The sequence below is a fragment of the Perissodus microlepis genome, chromosome 7, assembly GCF_051167445.1.
Source record: "Perissodus microlepis isolate ML-2025 ecotype Zambia chromosome 7, ASM5116744v1, whole genome shotgun sequence".
Classification (NCBI taxonomy): Eukaryota; Metazoa; Chordata; class Actinopteri; order Cichliformes; family Cichlidae; genus Perissodus; species Perissodus microlepis.
The window spans coordinates 25,280,484-25,306,582 of NC_140467.1; the positions used below are offsets into that span (position 1 = coordinate 25,280,484).

Here is a 26,099-nt window from a genome sequence, read left to right on the forward strand (position 1 = left end):
TGACCTTACTTCCCAAAACAGGAAGTGACCTCTGCCCTTACCTTATACTTACAAAATTAACTGGTTACTTTCCATGTATCAAATTAACTGTACACCAATCCAGTAGGCAAAAAAGGAAAATGTTAACATGCTCAACACAAAAATAAAACATACAAAATAAAATGCGTTAATTACATTATCATTACAAGAGCTCCGCCTAGTGGTCAAATAATAACATTTCACCAACTGTTACACTCCCACCATCACACTATCGCAACAGCATGTGTGATCCTAAAGGAATTTGACCCAACAATGAACTTAGCGAAGGTTAACCAATAAACATTATGTTGAGTCTTTACTCTGCTTCAAGTAAAAGTATAGTCTTATGTATGGGTCTCTCTAAAATCGTCTTAGTTGTGTGCTTCCCCTTATTGTCTCTAGTAGAGTCACCGATGAGAAGCTTAACTTTTCTGACTCTGCCGTCAGCTCCTGGAGTGACTTCCACAACTTTGGCGAGTTTCCATTGATTTCTTGGAAGACAGTCTTCTTGTAATAACACAATGTCATTTATTTTTGCATTTCTTCTGTTTTTATTCCATTTGCTTCTCTGTTGCAAGTTTAACAGATATTCCTTTCTCCACCTTGTCCAAAATACATTCGCCAAATATTGTACTCGTTTCCATCTTTTCTGGAGGTAGAGATCTTCTTTAGCGAATTCTCCAGGTGGTGGTGAGATCACTGCTGATTTCATCGTCAAAATATGGTTGGGTGTCAACGGCTCCAGTCCTACAGGGTCGTTGATAGACTCTACAGTTAGTGGTCGACTGTTTACTATTGCCATAGCTTCATACATGAACGTTCTCAATGATGAAGTGTCTAATCTTGAAGCTGACTGGTCAAGAATGGATTTCAGAACATTTCTTATTGTCCGAATCTGCCTCTCCCAGACTCCTCCCATGTGGCTAGAAGCAGGTGGGTTGAAAACGAAAGTTATTCCCAGCTCTTTGACTTTCTCTTGAGTTGCTTGCGTTAGAAGCTCGTTTCTTGCACCGATAAAATTGGTGCCTTGATCACAATGCAGCTGACCTACGTTGCCACGTATTGCTATGAAACAACGGAGTGCATTGAGAAAACAGTCTGCACTGAGATCATCTAGAACTTCTATATGTATAGCTCGTGAGCACATACATGTAAACAAGAGTTCATATCTCTTCAAGTCTTTCCTCCCTTCTTTTACACAGAATGGTCCGAAGCAGTCCATACCGCTGTATGTAAATGGAGGGGTAGCGTCCAGTCTTTCTGGTGGCAGGTCGCCCATCCTTTGTTCTTGATTGCCTTTCCTGTACTTTCTACATTTGACACATTTGTATATAAATGACGATACTTCAGTACTGCAGCCAATTACCCATATGCCATTGGACCGTATCTCATTTACTGTCATCCCTCGGCCTTGATGATGCGTCTTCTCATGAAAATGTTTGATGAGCAGGTGCGACACATGATGTTTCTTTGGCAGAATGGCTGGGTGTTTGATGTTGGGATGGATTGACGCTTTTGTAAGTCTTCCTCCTACCCTCAAGATATTGTGTTGATCAAGGAATGGACTTAACTGAAGTAGCTTTGAGTGAGATGGTCTGACTTCCTCCTTATCCTTTATGATCTTAATTTCTTTTCCAAATGCTTCTCCTTGAACTGTCCGTATGATGAACTCCTCGGCTTCTTTCCTTTCTTCCAACGTAGTACTTTCATTGGACATTTCCTTTGAGTTCTTTGCATACTTTACACGTCGTCTTAATCTTGCAATTGCTTTCACAACTCTCGTCCAATCTGAGAATTTTTCCAGTCGTTCTAAAATGGATTTCTCTTCTTTTGCCTTAACTGCGAATACTGTTGTGACTTTGAGTTCTGGATCTTCGATACTGATCTCTTTCACTTTAGCATCTTCTTTTGGTATTGACTCTTCTTCAACACCTTTTTCAACAAAGTCCATCTCTAACACATTAAGTATCTCGGCTGGAGTAAGTATTTCTTTGACTTTGTTTCTGCTTACAAAGTGAACTTCCGTTTTGAGCTTGTGAGCTGGTTCTACAGCTGGCAAGACTTGTCTAACAATAACACGATGGCTTACTCCTATTTCATCTTCACAATCACCTTCAGAGTCACTGTAGCCAATGATGCTCCAGCCAAGCAGAGATTTCTGTGCAAATGGCTGGTCTCGATCACCACTGACCACCGCTAGAGGGAGCAATGCTTGAGGACAGTTATATCCGATCAGTAGTCCAACTTCACAGTCAAGCTTGGGAGCCATCTCCTTTGATAAATGTTTCAAATGTGACCAGTTCTCTGCTGTTTTGTTTGTGGGAATATGTGATCTGTTAGCAGGAATGTAGTCTCTGGTATAGCTTGTTGGTAGTTTAATTCTCGTTTCAGAGTAAATGCCTCTTACTTGTAAGTCCTTTAACTTGCTGCTTGAAACAACCTTTGTTTTGGACGTTATAGTGGAAATCTTGAGTTTAACTGGCTCTAACATGGCGTTGAGCGACTGAGCTGTGTCTTTCAAGATGAAAGTGGTGTCACTTTGAGTATCGAGAAAAGCATACACCAACTTTTCATTCTCTGGTTCATCCACAGTGGATACATAAACTGGGATAACTGAGGAAGTACAACCTTTTGACTTTTGTTGCACAACTCTGTTGGATGTAACTTGGTTAGATACTTGCTCTTGTACTTCAGAAACCTCTGTTTCCTGGTTAGCCTTAAATTGTTGTTGGCTATTCTTTCTTTGTTCCTTGTCTCTTTTCTCTCTGTCTTGATGTAGACAAGTTGGGTGAGGCTTTTGGCATTTGTCACACACACTTCTGGAAGTGCAGTTCTTAGAGTTATGACCAGTCTTGAGGCAACCAAAGCACAGTTTTTCAGACTGCACAAACTTTACTCTCTCTTCAACTGACTTGTCCATTATCTTGCGACATTTCTGAAGCGTGTGACCAGGTTTCTTACAAAAGAGACATGTGACATTTGTCCTTTCACTAGAGCTTGTACTAAGTGACTTAGCATTCAGCATGTAGTTTCTTTTGGGCTTGTCTTTAAATGCATGCTTGTCTTGTTCAGTTGGCTTTATTGCAGGCAGAGAAGTGATAGGATTACATGCAATTCTTGCTTCTTTATTCAGGAATTTGACAAAATGACTAAAATCTGGGAACATTCTGTGTTCATCTTGAAACTCTGTCACTGTTCTGTTCCATCGTGCACTTAGCCAATCAGGCAGCTTTGCAGCTATCCTCTGATTTTCCACGCAGTCATGCAAAACTTGTAAACCTTGAACATAAGGTATGGCTGACTCAACACTGCTTAGAAAATCTGCAAACTCACGTAGATCTTTAGTGTCTTTGTTGTTAATTTTTGGCCATGACTGAATCTTGTCACGATATGATTTGCCTATCACAAAGGGATCTCCAAACCTGTCGTTGAGTATCTCCCAGGCAGCATGATAAGCGGTGTCTGTTCCAACCAGAAAATGTCCTTCAATAGCCTTCTTCGCTGAACCTCCAACATACTTTCTCAGGAAGAATAGCTTTTCTTGAATTGGCAGATTCTTGCGGTCAACTAATGTTTGAAAAGACAACTTCCAGTCATTATACTGCAGCGGATCACCTGTGAAGACTGGAGGCTCTGGGATTGGGATTCTGTTTGCAGTGATAGCTTCAGCGAGCATCCTTACAAGATCAGTGGAGGGCGTTTCATTTGCACTACGAATTGCTGTTTGAGGAACAGAGGCTTGGAGAGGTGCAGTTTGTTGCGGAGCTCTAACTTGAGAGGGGATGAATGGTTTCGAGTTCACATTTGGAAAGCTTGGTTGTGGGAAGGAACTATCTTGTCTTACTTGGGAATGAACAGGAGATTTGTCTTCATCCTCACTGTTCACACTTTCAGCATACACCTTCAGTCTTGCTTGTGCTGCATTACGCTTTTGCAATTCTCTCAAAAGTTCCACTTCCTTTCTCTTTTCATCTAACCTTGTCTTTATTGAGGTGCTCTCAGTTAGAAATTGAGCTATTTTCCTTGCATCCTCAACTTCAAGTTCTCTGATTTCTTCCTCACACTGATGCTGTGTTTTCATTATTTTAATGACTTCTTCTGTAGCTGCTACTTCAGCTGCAGCTTCTTGTCTTTGTTGTAGTGTGACCAGAGATGATTGCTTTGACATCCCAGAGATAGACCTTGACTTATATGTGATCCTTGAAGAAGCGCTGGATGAACTGCTGTCATACACGGACTCTGAATCAGGCCAGGGTATACTATTTGGATCACCATCTTCTTCTAAAAGGCACCGAGCCTTTGCTCTGGCAGTTTCACTGATAGCCATGCACACATCACATCTTCTGCGGATTTCAATATCAGGACTTTGTATTTTTCTGATCTCATCATGAATGTTACAGATGTCAGTCATACTAGTGTCTATAACACTTACAGCTTCAGATATTAACTCAATGTCTTTACTCTTCACCATTCTTTTAAATAAGTTTATGTGGTATTTCCACTTCTTGTAAACTCGCTCAAAATTGTTTGTCAAGTCATTTAACTTGGCTTCTTGTAAGGATTGTCCCTTTTCAGTAAGAGTGCGTGTGCGCTGGCTTCTGCGTAAGCTTTCTGACTGTGTGCCTTCAGTAAATACTGAGCACTGTGGAGTTTCTTCTCCATTTGTCTGCTCTTTACTTTCATCATTTTGAAAATTATCATCAGCACTTTCTTCTTCAGTGGGCTGTATTGCATCTTCATTTTCATCTGCCATGTTGTCTTAATAGTATTTTCACTTGACTTTAACATTTACTTGATAAATCTTGATTTTAGCTGCTCCTTAATATGAAAGGTCACTTTGAATTTCAAATGGAACTGAGGCTTGATAACAATTTACAAGTGCTTTGTTACTTCCAAGACACGGACCTTTGTGCTTGCTTGATTATCTTTCACTTGTTAGCTTGCTTCTTTACGTATTCAATGCATTTGCTGGAGCATGTGATACTTCTCTTGCTAGTAGCGTCTCTTGCTAGTAGCTTCGGTCCAACCATCTCGTTGCCTTCTCCGGGGCAGTGGAGTGTTCTACTATGCCGGCTTGTACACATACACGAGAGACACGAGAGTTCTTCTTTACTGATGTTTACTGTGCTTCTCTTAACGTACACAGGTACACCGTAGAACTGGTGAATACAAATGTACAAGAAAATTATATTTCAGCATTAAAACATATTACAATATAAAATTCACAAAATATAAACAAACATACCACTTTGGCCTGCAAGTAGACAAACCGGTGTAACTGGAACTTAGGGCTTATTTCTTCTTTCTTAGCTTGACTTTTACACGGCTAGACCGTCACCATGCGCAGCTTCTCTGACCTTACTTCCCAAAACAGGAAGTGACCTCTGCCCTTACCTTATACTTACAAAATTAACTGGTTACTTTCCATGTATCAAATTAACTGTACACCAATCCAGTAGGCAAAAAAGGAAAATGTTAACATGCTCAACACAAAAATAAAACATACAAAATAAAATGCGTTAATTACATTATCATTACAAGAGCTCCGCCTAGTGGTCAAATAATAACATTTCACCAACTGTTACAAGGAGAATAAATGGTAGCTGGTGCTGCTAATCAAATGCACTTGATTAATTGATCATCAGCAAGTGGAAAAAATAAAAGCAGAAGTTTTGGCCGTTTGCTGCTCTGGTGCATTCAGTTCTCCCAGTAAATTCACCACAAGGTTATACCAGACATACTTGTTTTGCAGCCACCTGGCTTACACAGCTTGCAGTCATTCAGTTGACCTCCTCTATATGCCAAAGTATTCCAGAGTCAAGCATGACAACATCTGTCTGACTGCTATTAATTATTTAATATTGTCAGCCTATCCCAGCTACTATAAGGCAAGAGGCAGGGTACACCCTGCACAGGTCACCAGTTAAAAGGGACCTGTCCAGTGTGACACATAGAGACAGACAACCATTCATACCTATGAAGGTAACTAACCCCACTAACTGCATGTCTTTGGACTGTGGGAGGAAGCCGGAGTACCCAGAGAGAACCTGCACAAACATGGGGAGAACATGTAAACTCCACACAGAAAGACCCCGGCCAGGTGCTGGAATTGACCTTCTTGCTGTGAGGCAAACGTGCTAATCCTCCTGGAGCACTTTATACAACAGGATGGCAGAAAAATTCAGTTTAATTCTTTTTATTTCTACAGCGCCAAATCAAAGTAACAGTTGCCTTAAGGCGATGTACAAAACTGTAAACTGATCAAAGCAGTTCTGCCTTAACTAAATGTAGATAAAACCGTTTGAATGTGCACTTTGGTTCCCCCTGGTGGTTAGAGATAACTACTAATGAAAAACATTTATAATTGATTCCATCATAATAAAAGTAAAAGTCATTAAACCCTTATTATGCTTTCATAAATATTATTTCTTTTATTTATCCTCTGACGTTCATCATTTGATTAGTTCCTAAACTTTTAAACACGATGCACAACTTTGTAAAACTGCAGGTTTCCTGCAGTGTGGGGGTTAGCTTCAGTTCCTTCCTGCTTAGTCTTCTCTGTGTTCACAGTGTTATTGACTCAAAACATGGAACAGGATGTGAGTATCTACGTTCACAAGCAGAGGGTGCATGCAAGCAGAGCAAGAAAGGTGACGTGTGTGCATGCATGCAGGGTGGAAAGAGAAAGAGGGTTATATGCAGATGTGCTCTGAAAAAGAAATCTTATGGTGGTTTCATGTGTGTACCTTCACACCTTTAGTATCTCCACGCTACATTTTCTTGTTTTACTATCTCCTCTGCTCCCTACTCCTGAGTCAGTGCAGTTGGATTTGTACACACTGTTTTATTAGATTAAAATCCGTCTTCTTTTTGTAAATTTGGCGGTATGGACATGCATCTTTCCTTTCGTTATTTCTCTAAGGAGCAGTACAAGATCACAGATTAACTTTTTGTGCATCTTCATATTAATTTCATCGTTTTATTGAAGTCCACAGAATGGAGGCTGTTTCCCAGAACCTGCAAGGTAAGCTGAGCCATTTTCAGCAGCAAAGTTAATGCGCTTTGATATTTTCGATTCTTTGAACATAGGGTGATAGCATTGAAACACCTTAAAAGTTTTTACATGTATTTCAACTCAGTCTGTTTAAGCTGACCTAGTTAAAGCAAATGCAAATAATCCAGGGGCTCCAAATGTTGCCATACTGGGTAAAAACGGGTGCTTAGCAACAAAATGTGAGACTTTCTGTCACAGAGATCATCTTACGTGTATTTATTTTTGTCTAAAACTTCAAACATACAGTTTTAATGATGTAAGATTATTTATAAAGATGTAAATAATCTGCGATTCAGTGATACTAGCCATACAACTTTTTACTGGACTAAATCCTGACTTCATAAAAAACATCTAGTCTATACAGTTAAGTTAGGCTTTTCTTTTTCATTGAAACAAACTGTTTATGCCTAAAGGTCAGCTTCTCCTACTTAGTTACCGTCTGTGTTTCCACTTTAACAGTCAGTGACACCAACTGACAAAAAGAAGGAAACGTGACTCAGTGTGTGGTTTGTTAGCAGTGTTATGAACTGAATAAAGACAGTCCGATACCAGGACTCTCTGAAATTATTACTCTGTTAGTGCTCCGATTAATTTCTAAAGAAGGGTGGGTGCACAGCTGACCTGAAATTCAGTGTAATCTGAGCAGGTATTGTATGTAACATGTCCCTGAATTCAGCACAGCAGTCAGTTGCACTCTGACTGTCAGTATTTCCATGCCATAGACCTTGCCGGTGCCAAAAAAGCCTCTGAATAACAGTGAATCTGGCACTTGTTTGGTGAGGTGACTCCGAGAAATTTCTGTGCCATCTTAAAACTCTAAGCTACCTGAACTTCATTAGAAATGATCACCTAGTCATGTATAATCAGGGTTAGGGTTGAAACTACTAGGGCTCACTTCTGTAAAACATCAAACCGTGATTATACAGCTATTGCATAATAACAGTTTGAATGTTATCTCACAGATGTTTTACTGTCTCTGTGGGGGACGTACCTAATTTCTGTCCTTCAGCAACTTCTGAGCCTCAGGTTCATTTCATATCTGCTGCCCTTTAGATAGATTATTAAAAAACTAATATCACACGCTATTTATTTGTAGATACCGTTCAGGTATGTTTTTTATCAGCTTTTATTATTCATCATTGTCTTCGCTCTGTATCTGATTACTTGTAGGAAATTCAGAATGCTACTATTTGGCCACTTAACACCTGATCAATGTGTCCATCTCCTTTCAGTAGCTTACCGTTGCCCACGTCACCTATTTTCAAACTTGTCAGCCTCACCTACAGAGCAGTGTACTGTTGGTCTCTGAGGTCTCCTGAGGATCAAGAATCAAGAGTTTTATTGTCATACAAACCATGTGTGAGTTTTATAATATAAATCTGTAATTTTGTATGTGAAAAGAATGAGTGAGTGGACACTTGTAAAAGTCTTTCCCTTCTTATACAGGTACATACACAAACCAGATGTTATTGTAACTGCTGATTTTAACTCTGTTTGATTTATTGGGGAATTTGTAAAAGTAAGGTATATAAAGCGACAAAACCCCCTCAAATATATCTACTATACTGAGTTTAACTGAAACTCATTCACATTGAAAGTCGTTACAAATACATTTCCTTTCTGTGCTAAAGTTACAGGGCAAGTTTCCATTATTTCAGTTTGCCTCAAACCGCAAAAAAGAGGTTGCTGGGCAGTTTCAGATCTTGCACTACTTTTGCTTCTTTGAAAACTCAATTTCACAAGTTTACCAAACTCTTAGCATTTCACAAATCACTATGTAATTCCCTACACCAAAGTCAGAACTCCTGCCTGTTCGTTCTTAAAATGGGCTGGAAATAAGAACCACATGGGTAAATAAACAGAGTTTACAAAGGATGGATGTCTTCATGCCTCACAAAGTAGGTGGTGTTTATAGGTGGTGTTTAAAGCCTGGTAATACGACTGTTTAACACGATGACAACAATGAACCAGCTCAGGTGGTAGAGCAGGTCAGCTACTAACTGGAAGGTTGGCAGTTCGATCCCAGGCTCCAGTCTGCTTGTCAAATATCCTTGGGCAAGATACTAACCCCAGGTTGCTCTCTGATGCATCCATCAGAGTGCGACTGTGTGTGAATGTTAGATAGTGAGCACTTAACACCCATTCACACAGTTTAGTGCTTGTGTGGTTAGGTGAATGAATTAGTTGTATAAAGCGCTTTGAGTGCTCAGAGTAGAAAAGCGCTATATAAGAACCACTCCATTTACCATTCTTAAACCTTCCATTGCACGTGTTGTCACTTACCCTTCAGTCCAACACTGAGGATGCTTTGGAATTTTCCCAGGGCTGCCCTTTGTCGGCCAGTTGTACCAGTTGTAACTCCTAATAACAAAATTTCTAGGTGCAGTGAAGATGCTGGTGGTGTACAGTGTGGAGGATCTATGGATCTCAGTTCAGGTTTTTGCAGAAATGGTCCTGTTTGCCTAGTGTCATCTACACTATATTGCCAAAAGTATTCACTCACCCACCCAAATCACTGAATTCAGGTCTTCCGATCACTTTCGTGGCCACAGGTGTATAAAATTGAGCACCTAGGCATGCACCGCTCGCTCTCAGGAGCTCCGTGAATTCCAGCGTGGGACCGTGATAGGATGTTACCTGTGCAACAAGTCCAGTGATTAAATTTCCTTGCTACTGAATCAGAGGTGGCAAAAGTACAGACATTATGTACTTAAGTCGAAGTACAGATACTAGTGTTAAAAAAAATACTCCAGTAAAAGTTGAAGTACTGATTCAACTTCTTTACTCAAGTAAAAGTGAAAAAAGTACAGGCTCTGACATGTACACAAAGTAAGAAAGTAAAAAGTAGCTCTTTGGAAAATGTTTCTACACTGAGTAGTCCTTCCCTTTAAATCTAACCTCTCTTCTTCCTCTCCTGTCCTGATTTTCTTATCTTTCTCCATCTCTGAGTGAAGTTGGCTCTCTTTCTTTTCTCTGCCTGTCAAATATAGCAGCTGGACCTTTAGCTAGCAACACACTGTGCAAATAACTGCACACAAACAGTTTGTGTGTTTGCTGATGTTTGTTGAACTGATAAAATGTGCATTTGAAATTACCTGCACCTTTAAAATATGACTCCTTTATGCTCCTCGCTCCTCTTTTGTAGCACTAACTAGATGCTGAAGTACTGCTACCACAATTTAAATATCAACAAAAACAAAAATACCCATCGCACTTTAACCGCTGACGTTTTGCCTCTTCCATCTCTTTCTATGTGACATGTCCTGGTGAATAATACATGAACAGGACTGGTTTTCATGTGTTGCTGTTTAGGCTCAAATTGGTTTGATGTTTGGACGCTCACAGTGAAGTGAAATAATAACTCACCTTAAATATGTTAAAATTAATACTATTTTTTTAAAATTAAGTAATAAACCTGTTTTGAAAATGTAAGAAGAAAGTACATATACTTGTTCAAAATGTAGTGAGTAAAAGTAAAAAGTAGTCAGAAAGAAAACTACTCAAGTAAAGTACAGATACCTGAAAATTCTACTTAAGTACAGTAACAAAGTATTTGTACTTTGTTACTTCCGACCTCTGTACTAAATATTCCACAGTCAGCTGTTAGTGGTATTATAACAAAGTGGAAGCAACTGGAACTACAGCAACTTAGTCATGTAGTGGTCGGCCACGTAAGATCACAGAGCAGTCCCTTATTTTCAGTGTTGGGAACTCTTAATGCTTCAGCATCCCAAGACACTTTGGACAATTTCAGGCTTCCAAATTTGTGGGAACAGTTTGGGGATGATCCGTTCCTCTTCCAACATGACTGCACACCAGTGCACAATGCAAGGTCCATAAAGACATGGATGAGAGAGTTTGGTGTGGAGGAAACCTACTGGTCTGTCCTCACAAATGTGCTCCTTAAAGAATGGTTGTAAATAAACACTCCTAAACTATGGAAAGCCTTCCCAGAAGAGTGGAAGCTGTTATAGCTGCAAAGGGTGGGCTGACATCATATTAAACCCTATGGATTAAAGAATGGGATGTGACTCAAGGTTATAGTTAGGTCCATATATATTTGGACACAAGTTTAGATTTTTTTTTACCTGGTTATTGAAACATATTTAAATAATAGTTATACAATGGATATCATGTGTAGACTCTCAGCTTTCATTTGAGGGTATCTGCATTAAAATTGGATGAAGGGTTTAGGAGGGACCAAGGTAATTGGACAATTGATTCAAAGGCTATTTCGTGGGCAGGTGTGGGCAATTCCATCATTATGTCATTATTAATTAAGCATATAAAAGCCTGGAGTTGATCTGAGGTGTGGTACTTGCATATGGAAGATTTCACTGTGAACAGACAACATGCAGTCACAGGAGCTCTCCATGCATGTGAAACAAGTCACATCTGACAAACATCTGACAAAGAACAGCTCATGATCCAAAGCAAACCACATCATAAACACAGCGGAGGCAATGTGATGGTTTGGGGTGTATGGCTGCCAGTCCCACTAGGACACTCGTGTTGATTGATGACACAGGACAGAAGCAGCCGAATGAATTCTGAGGTGTTCTGAGACAAGCTGTCTGCTCAAATCCAGCTACATGGAGTCGAACTGATGGGCGTCGTTTCATAATACAAATTGACAATGACCCAAAATATGCAGCCAAAGCAACCCAGGAATTTATTAAAGCAAAGAAGTGGAATATCCTTGAATGGCCAAGTCAGTCACCTGATCTTAACCCAACTGAGCATTTCACTTGTTGAAGGCTAAACTTTGGACCGAAAGGCCCAGAAACAAACAGTAACTGAAGCCTCTGCAGTAAAGGCTGGCAGAGCATTAAAAAGGAGGAAACCCAGCACCTGGTGATATGAGTTCATGAGTTCAAGCCTTCAGGACTGGGTTTTCACCCACGAATTAGAAATGAACACTTTATTTTCAGTTATTTGGATGAACAACTATCCAGTCCTCCACAGAAGTGAAAACCTTGTTAGCCTTGTTTAAGGTGCTGCAGAAACAGGCACTTAATATTCAAACTGTGAAGATGTCCTCAAAAGTATGATAGTAATAGTGATGGTCTGTCTTTGTGTGTAATCCTGTGAGCAGATCAGATATCAGAGCTGCTGAAGCCTCACAGAGTCTGTCTGGTGACGCCTGTTATTTTGAACAACTCCAGTCTGACAACTGGAAGGTCAGCCAACAGGTTTATGGTGAGTATCACTGATAAAAGCCAATACCTTTGGTCTAATGGCTATTTCACTATGACTGCTTTAACTAAATCTGAATCAGCTGGTGCTCTTACAGGATCAGCCTCATTACTACTTGTCTGCTAACAGTTTGTTTGCACACAGAAAACACGTTTATGTGGGCACCAGGGCCGCTCTGGCATCGGCATGTACACAAATCTGCCAGGAGGGGGCACTAAAAGATCTGTTGTGATCTGCGTGTGATTTAGGGTTAGACAAATATTTTTTTATCAAGAGTCAGGATCACTTAAAGTTTACTTTCTTGTGGATTAAAGTAAAAATAAATAAATAAATAATGTTGTTAAACTACTTTTATATTTTGTTCATTTATTTAAGGTGGATCAATGTATTCAAATAAATTTTATTGTCCATTATTGATTGAATAAAAAAATGGTAAAAAAAAAAAAAAAATTACATATTATAAATTGATTATGTGTTTGTTAAAGTGTATTTTGACTTTTTTACTGTCAGAACTATAACCCGCTGTTTAAAAAGCTAACAATGTATGTATAAACATGTACGAAGGTTCTTAAAGCAGGTTACTGAACAACTTCAAGTTTAATGTTAATTTTTACGAAGTAAAGAAATTTACACTACTCTGTCAAAGGTAGAAAGGAATAAAATACAGATTTTTAAGAACATATATTTATGGCATGATTAATTAATGATTAATGATTGACACAAAATCAGAGTAAATAAACTGTTGTAAAAGTAATTTGGGCAACATTATTTTGTACCTATTTTGCACAAGAAGCTAAACTTTAGGTCATCCTGACATGTGACCAAATTTCATATGGTAACTTGTTTCCTGTGTAAGCAGAGTGGTAATAATGAGGATGACGCTCTACGAGCACTAACTGTCCATCTGAGAATTGCATTCGGCTGCTGCAACACTGACATATGGCACGGTTGCAGGAGCAGCATACCACCTGTGGACCTCAGTGCTACTGTAGTTTGGAGGTCAATGTAAAGGACCAAAATTGCATAACAAGACCTGACAAAATGACACTGTTCCTCTGAAGCTGCAGGCATTGGTCTGTCAGTTTGATATCTAATAGCTTTTCTCTTTGTTTTTATGATGTCTGTTTCTCTTAGGTACTGAGTCTATGGAGAGGTTACGTGGTTATAAACAAGCAACCTATCAGGGTAAATTACAACGTCTCTTTTAAACCAAACCAGCTTAACTTAAACATTGTGTGATGAGGTTTGAAATAAGAGAGGTTATTTTTTTTCCTTACTGGTTCTTACTTGATAAATGACCATTGTGAGTTATGAGCCTTATGGATTATCCTCTCTGACTAGGACACTGTTTCTGGAGAGAGATAGAGCTGAACGTGCCAAACATTTTCTTTTTATATGTATGTGCATAAATGCCCCGATGCATCGGTGTGCACAGATTCATTCTCACTGTGCATAGAATAAAGCAGTGTAGGACTGGGCGGATATGGCTTGCAGTGTAAAAGCACTGCATCAGTATCAGGCCATTTAACACTGCAGTGAAAGGATGGATTCGGCCGCACCACAGTTACCAAAAAACAATCACATTTTTAAATGGAATTTGTTTTCACTTTGTCTTTATGTGTGTGTGTGTGTGTGTGTGTGTGTGTGTGTGTGTGTGTGTGTGTATTCACACTCATGCCTTTCTCTCATGCACAGGTGGAGAGCACCTTTAGCTACCTGGAGATTTGCGCCATTAATATTCATAGTCACATGAAGGTACACCATTTATCAGTGCCAATATATAACCTGTTTTTACATAAAATTTTTATATGCACTTATGCATATATAAAACACACATTAAGACAATATTTGATTCTATAAAAAAGACTCTAGTTTTTATATGCGGAGAGTAACACACGTATGGTACGGATGTGTTGCAGATTGTGTTGGAGACAGACAGACAGACTCTGTGTTTCAGTGTGTTACACACTGAAGATCTTGAAGCTATGATCAGTCACATGACCGCCTCATTGAAGAGGATCTTTCCTGATTCTTCACCAGGGTGGGTCCGTCTTGCAGTGGGCTCGTACCAGTCTCAAAGCCAATGGCTTCTCAAATCACAGAAAACATTATATGCTTATTATATACAGTGTGTGTTTTTAAAGATACTCCCCAAGTTTACATACAGTTTGATGAATATAGGAAACAATCATAGACTATATATAAAAGACGTAGCCACTACAATGTCATCAGCTGGTTTCCAAAGGCCTGTTGTTGCACAGTCAAAGTGAGCTTGTTCACCTTTGGGACCTTAGCTTTTTGAAATCAGATCTCACACATGGTAGATCTGTCCAACTTTACTAGGCTTTCAGGACAATAAACATGACTAGAAATTCTAAAAGCAACACAATTATATATATTTAGTAAGACCTTAAGGCCAAAATACTTTGAGGTGTTTAATGAGGGAATAGATCAAGTGAGTCAAGACCTGAATTTCTGAGCTCCCAGTCAATAGACTCTTGGTCTGTCTGCAGAGTATTGCAGTTTCATGGGGTACATTTCATATTTTCCTTTAATTCTCAGAAAGCTGTTGAAGACAATTCCACCCGATCTCAAGGACAGACTCCTCACACTGATTGGTGCGATAGAGGAGCAGATGAACAGTCAGCCTGGCTACTGTGGTGTGTTTCATTTCCCAGTTTTAGATCATTTGTAGTTGGGATATCACTTACTGTACTAACATGTAAACATTTATAAATGTGTTGTACATACTGTGATAAAGCTAAAGACCATTTCAGTTGATCATAAACACCTTATGATTCAAACATTAGCAACACTAACTACATGATCACCGACAGTTTTGCATTTCAGAAAAACAAATGAATTTAAAACTAGAACTAATGTATCTGAGTATTGTTCCCAGGAGGATTCTCTGATACCTATGCTGCTTTGTGTGATTTCAATGAGATGCCGTTTAGAGAAGAGATTCAGTGGGTATGTTAATGTTGCAACAACATAAAATCTAGTAATGCCATCTGCACCAAACTTTAGATGACTCACATTTGAAATAAATTGTACAATTTTAAATCAATTTTAGCACTTTTTATACAAATATTATAATTAATGTCAAACTGTTTATGCAGGATGTTGACAACATCTACTACATCCACAACTGGAGACAATTCAACCTGCAGGACTTCAGCCACTTAGACAGCAGGTGAGATACAGCATTATGATGGCTAATCCAGTCATACTTTACCGCTGTTACATACTTTCTTTGTCTCCTTTCCTCACAGGGACCTGGCATTGGCAGTAGCGGCTTTGTCCTTTAACCAGTGGTTTACAAAGATTTACTGCAAAGATCTCAAACTGGTACACTATGATTTTTATTTATTTATGTTTGAGTGTTTGAAAGAGTTACCTAAAGGTTTGCACACTTGAATCCAGCTTTTTCTCAAAATGACGACTATTATTCTCATGAATAAACTAAGTGGTCATTTAATAATAGGAACAAAATATATGTTAGATCCAACACAACTGTCACAGAGCAAGACTGCGGTGCTACCATCCTGTTATCAAACTGTGGAATCTATATGGAAATAATTATTTGCTTTATTGTTTTGACTGTTATTTGCTTGTGACCCCATCAGTTAATAAGCTGATCAGATGATAATCTTCTTCTCCTTAGCTCTCATTTCAGGTGACATTCTTAAGTGTAAATTCATTTATTATGAATAATATTTAAAAACTATTAGAAAAGCATATAAAAAAACATAAAAGATTGATTTCTCTTGAGGGTTTTGGATCACAATCATTCATAAGTTGTTATGTTCGGGTGTGTGGCGTGGATCTAAATGGAGACACTCGAAGACATGAGTGGGTTTAAACAAGAAGCGAGCTGATTTATTGAGGCTGGTAAAGAGTACAGAGCTGGGGTCTGTAACTTGAGGCAACTGCTGTCGTGATTTGGTGCGACATGAATGAAATTGAATTGAACTGAAATTTTGCTCTTTTCCATTCTTGATATCACTCCAGACCAAATTATTTCTAAGACCAAATACACAATGACAAAATAACTTGGATTAAAAAAAATCCCCACCAGGACTTTATAAAAACCTCTCCCAGCTCCTGGATTCACGGCAGGCTTATTGTGCATGTGTTTATGGGCCACTGCTAATGCAAAAAAGAAAGTTGGAAACACCACTCTGCACGTTTCTTGTTTTGTTCTTTCAGTCAGTGGATATCCAGCAGCAGCTGACATACCTGCTGTCGAGATCTCCTAGTCTGGAGGAGCTCTCGCTGGAGGCCAGTGGACTGAAGCTGTGAGTTTCTGTGTCCACATACAGACGGGTCAAAAATAAAGGAAAAAACTGAAAGTGTCTCAGAAAGATGTGGGGTCATTATGGAGCCCAGGTGCTCTATTGATGAATGCATTATTATCATACAGAAGAAACCACTAACACCAGAAGAGAACACTAAGAGGACCATTAGTTTCATACCAGCAGAATGCTCCCCACAGCTCAAAAGAGCTCCTCACTGCACGTTTGAGCTTTTAACCATGACTTTAACAAAATCTGAGACTCTTGTCTCAGGACCCCTCCTTCTTGTGACAACATAGACCTTTGTTACTCTGGCTGAGTGTTTGCACTCGTCACAGGCCAAGCAGATGCCTCCTTTATGTTACTGTGGTGACTCAAGATCCAAACATCTTAATTGTATAAAACATTTGCACAATATCATGTATTTCAGGAAAATATATGTACTCAGGAAGAAATATTTTAACTTGTTAAACTAGGCAGACTTTAAATTACTTTGATTTACAGTGTAGTTTACAGGTATTGAGACTGACAATAATCTTCTTTACAGGGACTTTGCAGTCAAAATGGCTGCTGCCCTCAAAGAGCATGCCTCGTCTAGCCTGCAATCTATCAACCTCTCTGGCAATCCAATTGAAGACAAAGGTGAGCTTTTTAGATTTGACACCTGATTCATGTATGTGGTTGTGACTAAGATGTGAATAGGGGGAAGGCGTCTACTGCTGCAAATCATAATAACTGGTTTGTAGTTGTATGCCTTCACCAAACAGCTGCAGTTTAGATTCATGTCTGTGCAGACTCAGACAGTAATATGTATATAGTGAAAACTTTTATTAAAGGTATGAAGTGATTGGCAAACAAATTTGATTCTAGTACAACATAAAAGCCTTCCTGAGAAAAGGCAAGCGTCACCAGCACAGACACATCATAAAATGCAGGTAGTAATCATAGATACAGAATAAAATGACTAAAAATAAGAATATTTTTGTTCTAAAAAGTGTCAAGTCAGTGAATGAGAATATACAAATTGCAGCAGAGTTGAATTATTATTAATGTCATTGCCTCTACCTGTGCTTTTCTGCAAAATATGTCCCTTTGAAAGACACTATTTTAACTCACAGTTGTGTTAATGTTTTGTGTTTTCACTGCAAGGTGTAATAGCGCTGAGTCAGAATTTGGAGAATCTGGAGAAAGGACTCAAGCGTCTCTCCCTGTCCAGGGTATCGATGACTGCCAGAGGTACAAACACTATAAACTGTAGAAATAACGTGCTGTTTTCATCAGTTTAATAAGGAGCAGAATGAAGACAGAATCGAGTAAATATGAAGAGGAGGTGAACACTCGGGACTTTTACAGTCTGAAATGATATATTGAATGCCAGAAAGAAACCATTCAGTAGAACATTTTAGTTGCTGAATGTGCTGCTTAAAAGTCACTCGACCAAAAGGTAATGTTGTTCCTGATGACCTTGCACTTCAAAATAAAAGCACTTCCTGTCAACACTGTGCATTGTACCACTAAATAATTATAATTAGTGTGTTAAAACACACCTCTTAGATACAAATTCTAACAATTGCTGAGTATAGTATGATCATATTTTTGTACAATACATCCAGATATATCAGTTTTGCAGATTCCTCTTTTGCTCGTCTTTGAATGAATATGAAATGAATAAAAGGAGGATTCCTTCGGATATTTTGCCTGCCACCATAAATGTGTTTCACACCATCTTTGCTGTTACATCCTTACCCCATTCAAAATAATCATTATTTGTGGTTTGATTGGTTTTTTTCCAGGTCTCGGCTGTCTGAGTCAGGTGTTGTCCTCCAGTCAAAGGTTCTCAACATCTCTGACCCACCTCGATCTGTCTGGTAACACCAGTAGCCTGGTTACTGAGGAAGCCACGGTACACTCTGCTTTATGTGTTTTCACATGATATGGATTGAAGACAAATGATGCAACGAATACTCTTACAGTACTTGCAGTACACGTACCTTTAACATCCAGAAGTGGTGCCGACTATTATCCTGACCTTGCTTGCAACCAGCTTCACTGGTTTGTTGAAAGCTTGTGGTCTTCACAAGGGTAATCATCACCGAAGGCCACAAGGTCCAATACGTTGCTCATGCAACAAAGTATTTCTATGTACAACAAAGGTTGCTGGACTTGTAACGTGTTGTCCAAGCACCGTGAAAGTAAATGAAGGTTTGCCAGAAACAGCAACTCTGTTTCAAGACATACGCTGATGGTTTTCCATCCTGGATAAGAATGTAGACATGTACAGAGCCTAAACGTTTTCTCCAGTAGAGTCCAAATAATGGATTCTGATTTCAGTCAAGCAAGTCTTATGTTTATCAAAATATCCTAGAAATATTCTGGAAATTATTTTCTTTATTATCTTATTATTATCTTCTTCTTCCTAAGTTAATGCTGGGCTGTTAGGATGGTGATTGTGTCTCTCCTTGTCATCATTTCAGCTGCCTAGTCTCTGAAAGAAAGCATGTCTACATAACTCAGACTTTATGATGCATCTGTGTGTGTCTTGCAGTTTCTCTTCAAGTTCTTGTCCAGTACAAACTCTCTGTCTTATCTGGACCTCAGTGATACCAGCTGCCCTCTGGACACAGTCAGTGACATACTGTTTTTATAACTGTGGACTTCTTTCCATCATCTCATTGATTTCTCATTGATTGATATTTGGAAGAATCAGAGGCCATGGTTGGATCTCAACAAAATGGATAAAACAATAAAACAAACCAAAATCAGTGACCTCATAGCTTGTGCCCAAGACCAATCTGTATTACATTACATCTATGTTAATATTTATGTTTTATCCACTCATATATCCAGTTTGATAGCCTCCCCAGGTCGCCAGTCTGATGCAGGGCCAACACATAGAGACAATTATCATCATCATTATTATTATTATTATTATTATTATTGTTGTTATTGTTATTGTTATTGTTATTATTGTCATTGTTCTTGTATGCACAGTATCAAAACAGTGGTTTGAAACAATTGCTTCAGATGCTTGTATTTTACTTGCTTGTCTTTCTGTAGATAACTTTCGCTCACTTTAACCTTTCTTTTCATGCAGTTATTTGTGTCGCTGTCTGCTGGATGTTGTTACAAACTGGTGCACCTTAACCTGGCCAGGAATCCTTTCAGCCACAGGTCAGCTCCACTGTCCATATCTGTAAACTCATTGGACGTCAGTTTCTTAGTTGCTTTGAAATGCAGCAGCTTTTGAAAAACAGCAGAGGGCATTCCAAGCCTATGGAGTCATACTGCGACAATTTATAGGATCAACCAGTCCACAAGTTTACTTAAACAACATTAACGAACAAATTAAATATGAATATTCACCACAGTACTGCAGTACCTCAGGTTACAGTCTGAGAACATAGTAGCATGAAGTGTTCAGAAGGAGCTTTGACAGCATGTGCACAAACTGGCTCATACCATAAACAAGTGGCTTTTACAACATATCACCTGATGTTGTTGAGAGTTGTTAAAGTTGTTAATACCTTTAAATGTGAAACGCCTTTCACCATAGAAAAAAAGAGCAGTTCCAGAATTAGTAGATAATTTAGGTGTCAACATAAATAAATAAATCAGTAAAAAAAAGATGTCCCATAATTTCTTTCATCCAACTGGTGTTTTTATAACAATATGCTTGGTGCTGTGTTTGACACAATCTTGTTACAAATTCTTAGGAACTTGAAAAATGATATTTAATATTTTCCATATACACAATATATTAAGCCATTAAAAAGATATCATATTAAACTGTCATCAGCTGATACATTCATAGATTAATTCACTGATAGATTCAGAGATCGAGAGGTAGTATCTACTAAGTCATCTATTAACTGAAAGGTTGAATATGTGAACCTGATCCAGACACCCTGCTGTCTTCATGAATGTTTATGTGACTACTACAAGAAATCTCTTTCTTTCTCTTTCTCTCTCTCTCCCTCTGTGTGTGTGTGTGCATGCATGTGTGTGCACGTGTGTGCACGTGTATAGAAAAGTGCAGGAGGTCACAAGGAGCATTCAAGAGTTCTTTAGTCAGAGCTGTGAGCTGAAATATGTTGGGCTGTCTGCAACCAAACTACCTCCACAAGCTCTCAGGTGTGTCCGCACACTGTCACATTATAATATGACACGAAAGCTCACTGTTGGCCGTGGGAACTGTAAAGTGGCTGAAAAAGTCTGGCTAAAAATGTAGTTAATTAATGAATGAAGCCCTGAAATGGGAATTAAAATGCATGTTTTTGTACTTTTATATTCTAAATCAGTCACACGCAGTTAGTTGAGACGTTTTTTTGTACAGCCATATTTCGCCACCGCTACACCGTAGGGCACTTTTCACACTGCTTTTCAGAGTAATGCTAATGACCACAAAATTTCTTTGTGGGTTTTATTTTCATCAGTGTATTTTATCAGTGCTTTGCCATTGACCTTTCATTTTTGTGAATCATTACGTAACTCAATAAAAACCTGTTTGTTAGCTGTGCTTAACGACGTCAGACAGCAGGAGAAAAAACGTGACGGTTGATGTTAGTCAGCGCTGGCAACCTTAGTTGTATTTAATATGACAGCATTTTTGACTTGGTTAGACTAAAGATGAATAAAAATATAGTTTTTCCACCTCTCTTATCACAATTACTATTGTACGTACTAACCGTGAAGCATCCCATGTATCAGTAAGAGATGTTTTGAAGCCCTTTAGGTTCATATGTGTGAAAGTTTTTGTCAAACTATATCTTGTTAGGAAATACTAGGTTAAAAAAGCAACCATTGCTTACCTTCAGAGTACTACTGTCCACACTGCCAGCACATATTGTACTTTCTAAAAAACAATTACAAATACTGACGAACTAGTAGTCTGTGGTTAATGAATCTATTGATATGTTTTGCAACTAGGTTATTACTGCAGGGTCTGGCAACCAACAAACGACTGTTTGGGCTGGAGTTAGACCTAAGCAGCTGCGAGGTACACACTCACATACCCTCATGCAGAAAGAATAGCTTTTTTCATTCATGATGAATGGTAGCATCCACAGTAGGTACATGTTTTAGACCAATAAATATGTGTTTGTTTATGTGTAGCTACGTTCAGCAGGAGCCCAGGTGATACAGGAACACATCTCTGAAGCCACAGCCATCAGAAGTCTGGATATCTCTGACAACAGTATGCAAAACAACTTTCTTACACACAAATCCAATTATGCCATATAAAACCTGCAAAACTCATTTCAGTACATTGAAGTTCAGGCTCACAGTCCCCGCTCTAACTCATCCCAAAGGAGTTCTAACTCAGTCAAGTTCTTCCACACCAAACTGTCTCATCCATGTCTTTATGGACTCTGCTTTGTGCACTGCTGTGCAGTCGTAGTGCAACAGGAAGGGGCCATCCCCAAACTGTTCCCACAAAGTTGGGAGGATGAAATCCAAAATGTCTTGGTATGCTGAAGCATTAAGAATTCCTTTGACTCCAGAGAACACGCCCACTGCTGAGTCCACTAGCAACACTTTGACAGGCTTGGATGCAGCTGCACGGCCATGGAAACCAACTCCATGAAGCTCTTGATGCACTTTATCAGCTAATCTGAATGCCACATAAAGTCTGTTGTGACTGACTCAACCCAAAGTTGGTGACTTCTGTGTGTGACAGTGTATCTCTGAGTTCTTTGCCTAATTTTCTCAAGTGCTTATTTTCAAAGTCTAATTATTTTTCCTCTTCAGAGTTAGGTGAGAAGATGGATAGCACCCTCATAACTATAACCTTAATATGATCAACAACAATTTGACAGTTAGCTTTTTTTCACTAGATGAATAATAAGAGAATTATTAAAATACAGTAAACCCATTTACACCAGGAAGAATGAATGCTTCCATTCCACCACTTTTCCCTTGCTCTCTGACTGTAGGTTTTGAGAATGACATGGTGACCCTGGTTCTGTCAGTCGGTCGATGTCAGTCTCTTCGACATCTTGCTCTGGGGAGAAACTTTGCCATGAAATCCAGGTATGATGAAAAAGATTAAGAGGTCGCCTTACTCTACCACCACATTGTCTACTGACATCAGTTTATCACACTGACCCTTCACAATGTTTAAAATGCTTGCAAGTATAGTAAATACAACTGATTATCTCATTTGAATGTTCATTAAAAGTAAGTGGTTATACATAATAGTAGAGTCCGCTGTGTGCAGCGGGTCATCAGAATAGAAACATAAAAATGGTGGCCATCACTTTTATAGAATAAGATTGTCAAAGACGCCAACTGAAATGCAGATTTTCACAGTTATATGCAGGGGTGCACATAAGTGGTCCACATTCACTGTCAAAATAAAAGACGCGCACCAGATAAGACGTTGCAACGCGCGTTTGCGTACATATAAAAGGCAGTGTTTTTGTCCGCTAGAGTGGGATTTTCACGGCATATTCTGCATCACATCTTTGTGCGTTCATCATTTGTTTGAAGCCAGCTCACCTCCTGCAACCACTTTTCCGAGAATACGCGCTTCTTTCGCGGTTCGGACTCCTTCTGACATTTCTTTGGAGGTGGAGGAACACCAAAGTAATTGCTTAAAGGAGCTTGCTTCTTTGACATCTTTAGTGGTTCTAAACAAATGTCTGTCCTCCTCCAGAAAATCTTATGTACGCAAACACGCGGTGCAACTTCTTATCTGGTGCGCGTCTTTTATTTTGACAGCGAATGCGCACCTGCAGACCACTTATGCGCACCCCTGGTTATATGTTTTTAAACTGAGTAACTGAATTCAATTAAACAGCATTTGCATGATATAAAATTTGTATCGCACACAAAGTATAGTAATAGTAATGTAAAAAAAAAAAACAGAAACGGCAACATCAGCAACTGTAAAGCTGCACTTTCAGAATCTGTAACATCATCGCTCAGTATTAATGCAGCAAACTGATGCATGATTTGGACAATATGGTAACATCATTTCTGTGGTAGAACATTTAGTTTAAAAGATGAACACAAACTTGACCTTTGAAACACATAGGTCAGAATATTTCCAGGTCAAACACACATTTGACCTATTTATCATAATCCAAGCATTTATCTGCATTTATATTCCTGACTCTAGCTATATTGGTCCTAGATTCATAAGCTGAGTTTCTCTTTTCCATAGACACCAGGTGTTGTTACAAGGTACACAAAGAACTATCACTTTCTGCCACCCGTTTGGCTCAACCCACAAAACGTGCCACTGCTAATGAAATCTTTCAGATCACAATATTTATTTCAAAGACGGTGCTATTTGTAAACTAGTCAGCCTGTAGTTTAAAGAATGTAAATCAGTAAATGTATTTTCTCCTTGTTCTTAAGTTTTTTCTCTTCTTTCTCCCTTCATTTCATGTCTGCCTACTTTGCTATCGACCAGAGCACTCACTGACGTTCTTCAACGTATAGCTCAGCTAATCCAGGATGAAGAGTGTGTGAGTGAAACCTTCAGTGTACTTTAATGTAATTCAGTAGCCCTGCACTGGATGTCCAGCCTGTCAGATGTGTTACCCTGCCTGTGACCCTGAAATTGAAATCTGTGTTTGCAGCCCTTGCAGTCTTTGTCAGTGTCTGACTCCAAGCTGAAGACTGGGATGCACATTCTGCTGAGTGCTTTGGGTGGTCATGCTGCTCTGGTTGAACTTGACATTAGTGGAAACTTTATTGGAGATACAGGAGCTAAAATGCTGTCCAAAGCCCTGATGAGTAATACCAGCCTGAGGTGCACATGTAAACACACACACACACACTCTCTTTCTCTTTTAAGAATGTTTGTAATTAATAAATGTTCTAATCCAAAGAGCTAATTAGTGAATTAAAGATCACCCTTTCAGAGGCAGAGAAAGTATGAAATATCAGTGGAAGACAGAGCTGTATTTCCTCAAACTGACTGATCTCTCTTTTTTAAGGACTTTAACATGGGACAGAAACAGTGTGACTGCTAGAGGTTTCCAGGATGTAGCAGATGCCTTGGAGAGGTCATAGACACACACACACACACACACACACACACACACACACACACACACACACACACACACACACACACACACACAGGCAAAGCTATAAGGACACCAAAAGACAACCAACATTAAGACTTTGTTAATTAAAATACTTTTTGCACTTGTTAAATAACAGCGTCCAGGTAAATGTCAAAAAACGCTTTGCTGGCTTTTACCAGAAAAAAAGTTTTTTTAAAATATACAATTCCTTTGAGACACTGGCTGCTTTTTCACTCGTGTTTAGTCCAATCCTTATAGCTGACAAATTTCAAAGGAATGTTTTGCGTTTTCACTTGTTTATTTGATTCCTAAGCTGCTTAAGACTGATCTATGGATCTTTCAAACATAAAAAGGGCACCTAACCCAAGGAATGAACCAGTAACATGTCTACATATAATAGACAACTTAGCAAAGAACCATTTAAATCATATATTTATGCAACAGAACAAAAAGCAGCCGATATCCACAAAAGAGCTTTGTAATGTCTTTCAAGATGCTTTGAGAACTATTCCTGAAGACTATTTAGAAAAATTATATGAGAGAATGTAGGCTGTGTTGAAGAATAAAGGTGGTCATATCATAAAAAGGCAAGTCCCAATAAATTGCTGCACCTAGTTCCCATTTTCCTATTAAATATTTTTAAAAGAAAGACAGACTCAATATGGGTGACGGTGCAGTAGTCAGCTCTGGTACTTCATAGCAAGAAGGTCCTGGGTTTGAATCCAGTCTGATGCTCTGTGTGGAGTTTGCATGTTCTCCCTGTGCACAGTTAAACAGATCCATAATTTGATGTTAGGTTTCTTTGTTATGCAGGAACTTCACTCTGCAGCACATGTCTCTTCCCCTTGCCGATATCACACCGAGTTACCGTAGCAACCCTGACAGAACAAAAGAGGCCCTGCACAAGGTCAGTGTGTTTAGCAGGTTGTTATTTAAGATTGTATGTGTTTTATGTGTTTAGGGCATGGGTCAATTTATTTTTACATCACAGTTGAAGTTCATGTTTTCTCTTGTTTTCTATTGCTGTGTTTTTTGGACATCAGAGAACTGAGACAGCAAATGCAGACAGCATACACATCTAACAGATTCATTGTACTCTATGTAGCGATACAGTCCAAATTTATATTATATATAGTAATATATATTAATTGTTGTTTGGAAAGGCTTCTTCTTTTTCTGGACGTCAGCTGCGTGTCTTTGTTTGTGTATGTGTGTTCAGATTCAGCAGCATTTAGACAGAAACAACCAGAGACAGTCTGACAGCATAGAACTTCGACAAGTCTTTAGAACTCAACAGTCTGAAAAGGTAAGCCAGTAAAAATACAAGATATTAATTTATGTAACTACAACATCATTTATTCAACTAGTAAATTTATATAACTAGTAATAGTTGCTGCTCAACCACAAATGATTTTCCTTACAAATGTGGCTCATTTTAAGGGGAATTAAACAGGCTTCACAGCTTAATTACCAAGAAACATTGTTACAACAAAG

The 26,099-nt window shown here is 38.8% G+C and overlaps 1 protein-coding gene across 1 annotated transcript in view; it reads left to right on the forward strand.

The window, feature by feature from the left end:
• The first annotated feature begins 6,722 nt into the window (after window positions 1–6,722).
• The window catches only part of carmil2 (capping protein regulator and myosin 1 linker 2), a 63,601-nt gene continuing 44,224 nt past the window's right edge, over window positions 6,723–26,099 (forward strand). Inside the window, exons 1-24 of the mRNA XM_084934359.1 lie at window positions 6,723–7,042; window positions 12,168–12,271; window positions 13,403–13,453; window positions 13,964–14,023; window positions 14,188–14,309; window positions 14,831–14,928; window positions 15,171–15,241; window positions 15,391–15,464; window positions 15,544–15,619; window positions 16,481–16,569; window positions 17,114–17,208; window positions 17,716–17,802; window positions 18,360–18,469; window positions 19,112–19,189; window positions 19,661–19,737; window positions 20,593–20,697; window positions 21,493–21,562; window positions 21,679–21,760; window positions 22,500–22,596; window positions 23,984–24,038; window positions 24,153–24,325; window positions 24,513–24,581; window positions 25,419–25,512; window positions 25,825–25,911. Coding sequence (XP_084790485.1) covers window positions 7,015–7,042; window positions 12,168–12,271; window positions 13,403–13,453; window positions 13,964–14,023; window positions 14,188–14,309; window positions 14,831–14,928; window positions 15,171–15,241; window positions 15,391–15,464; window positions 15,544–15,619; window positions 16,481–16,569; window positions 17,114–17,208; window positions 17,716–17,802; window positions 18,360–18,469; window positions 19,112–19,189; window positions 19,661–19,737; window positions 20,593–20,697; window positions 21,493–21,562; window positions 21,679–21,760; window positions 22,500–22,596; window positions 23,984–24,038; window positions 24,153–24,325; window positions 24,513–24,581; window positions 25,419–25,512; window positions 25,825–25,911 — 2,052 coding nt within the window. The 5' untranslated portion in view covers window positions 6,723–7,014. The remainder of the gene's footprint in view (window positions 7,043–12,167; window positions 12,272–13,402; window positions 13,454–13,963; window positions 14,024–14,187; window positions 14,310–14,830; window positions 14,929–15,170; window positions 15,242–15,390; window positions 15,465–15,543; window positions 15,620–16,480; window positions 16,570–17,113; window positions 17,209–17,715; window positions 17,803–18,359; window positions 18,470–19,111; window positions 19,190–19,660; window positions 19,738–20,592; window positions 20,698–21,492; window positions 21,563–21,678; window positions 21,761–22,499; window positions 22,597–23,983; window positions 24,039–24,152; window positions 24,326–24,512; window positions 24,582–25,418; window positions 25,513–25,824; window positions 25,912–26,099) is intronic.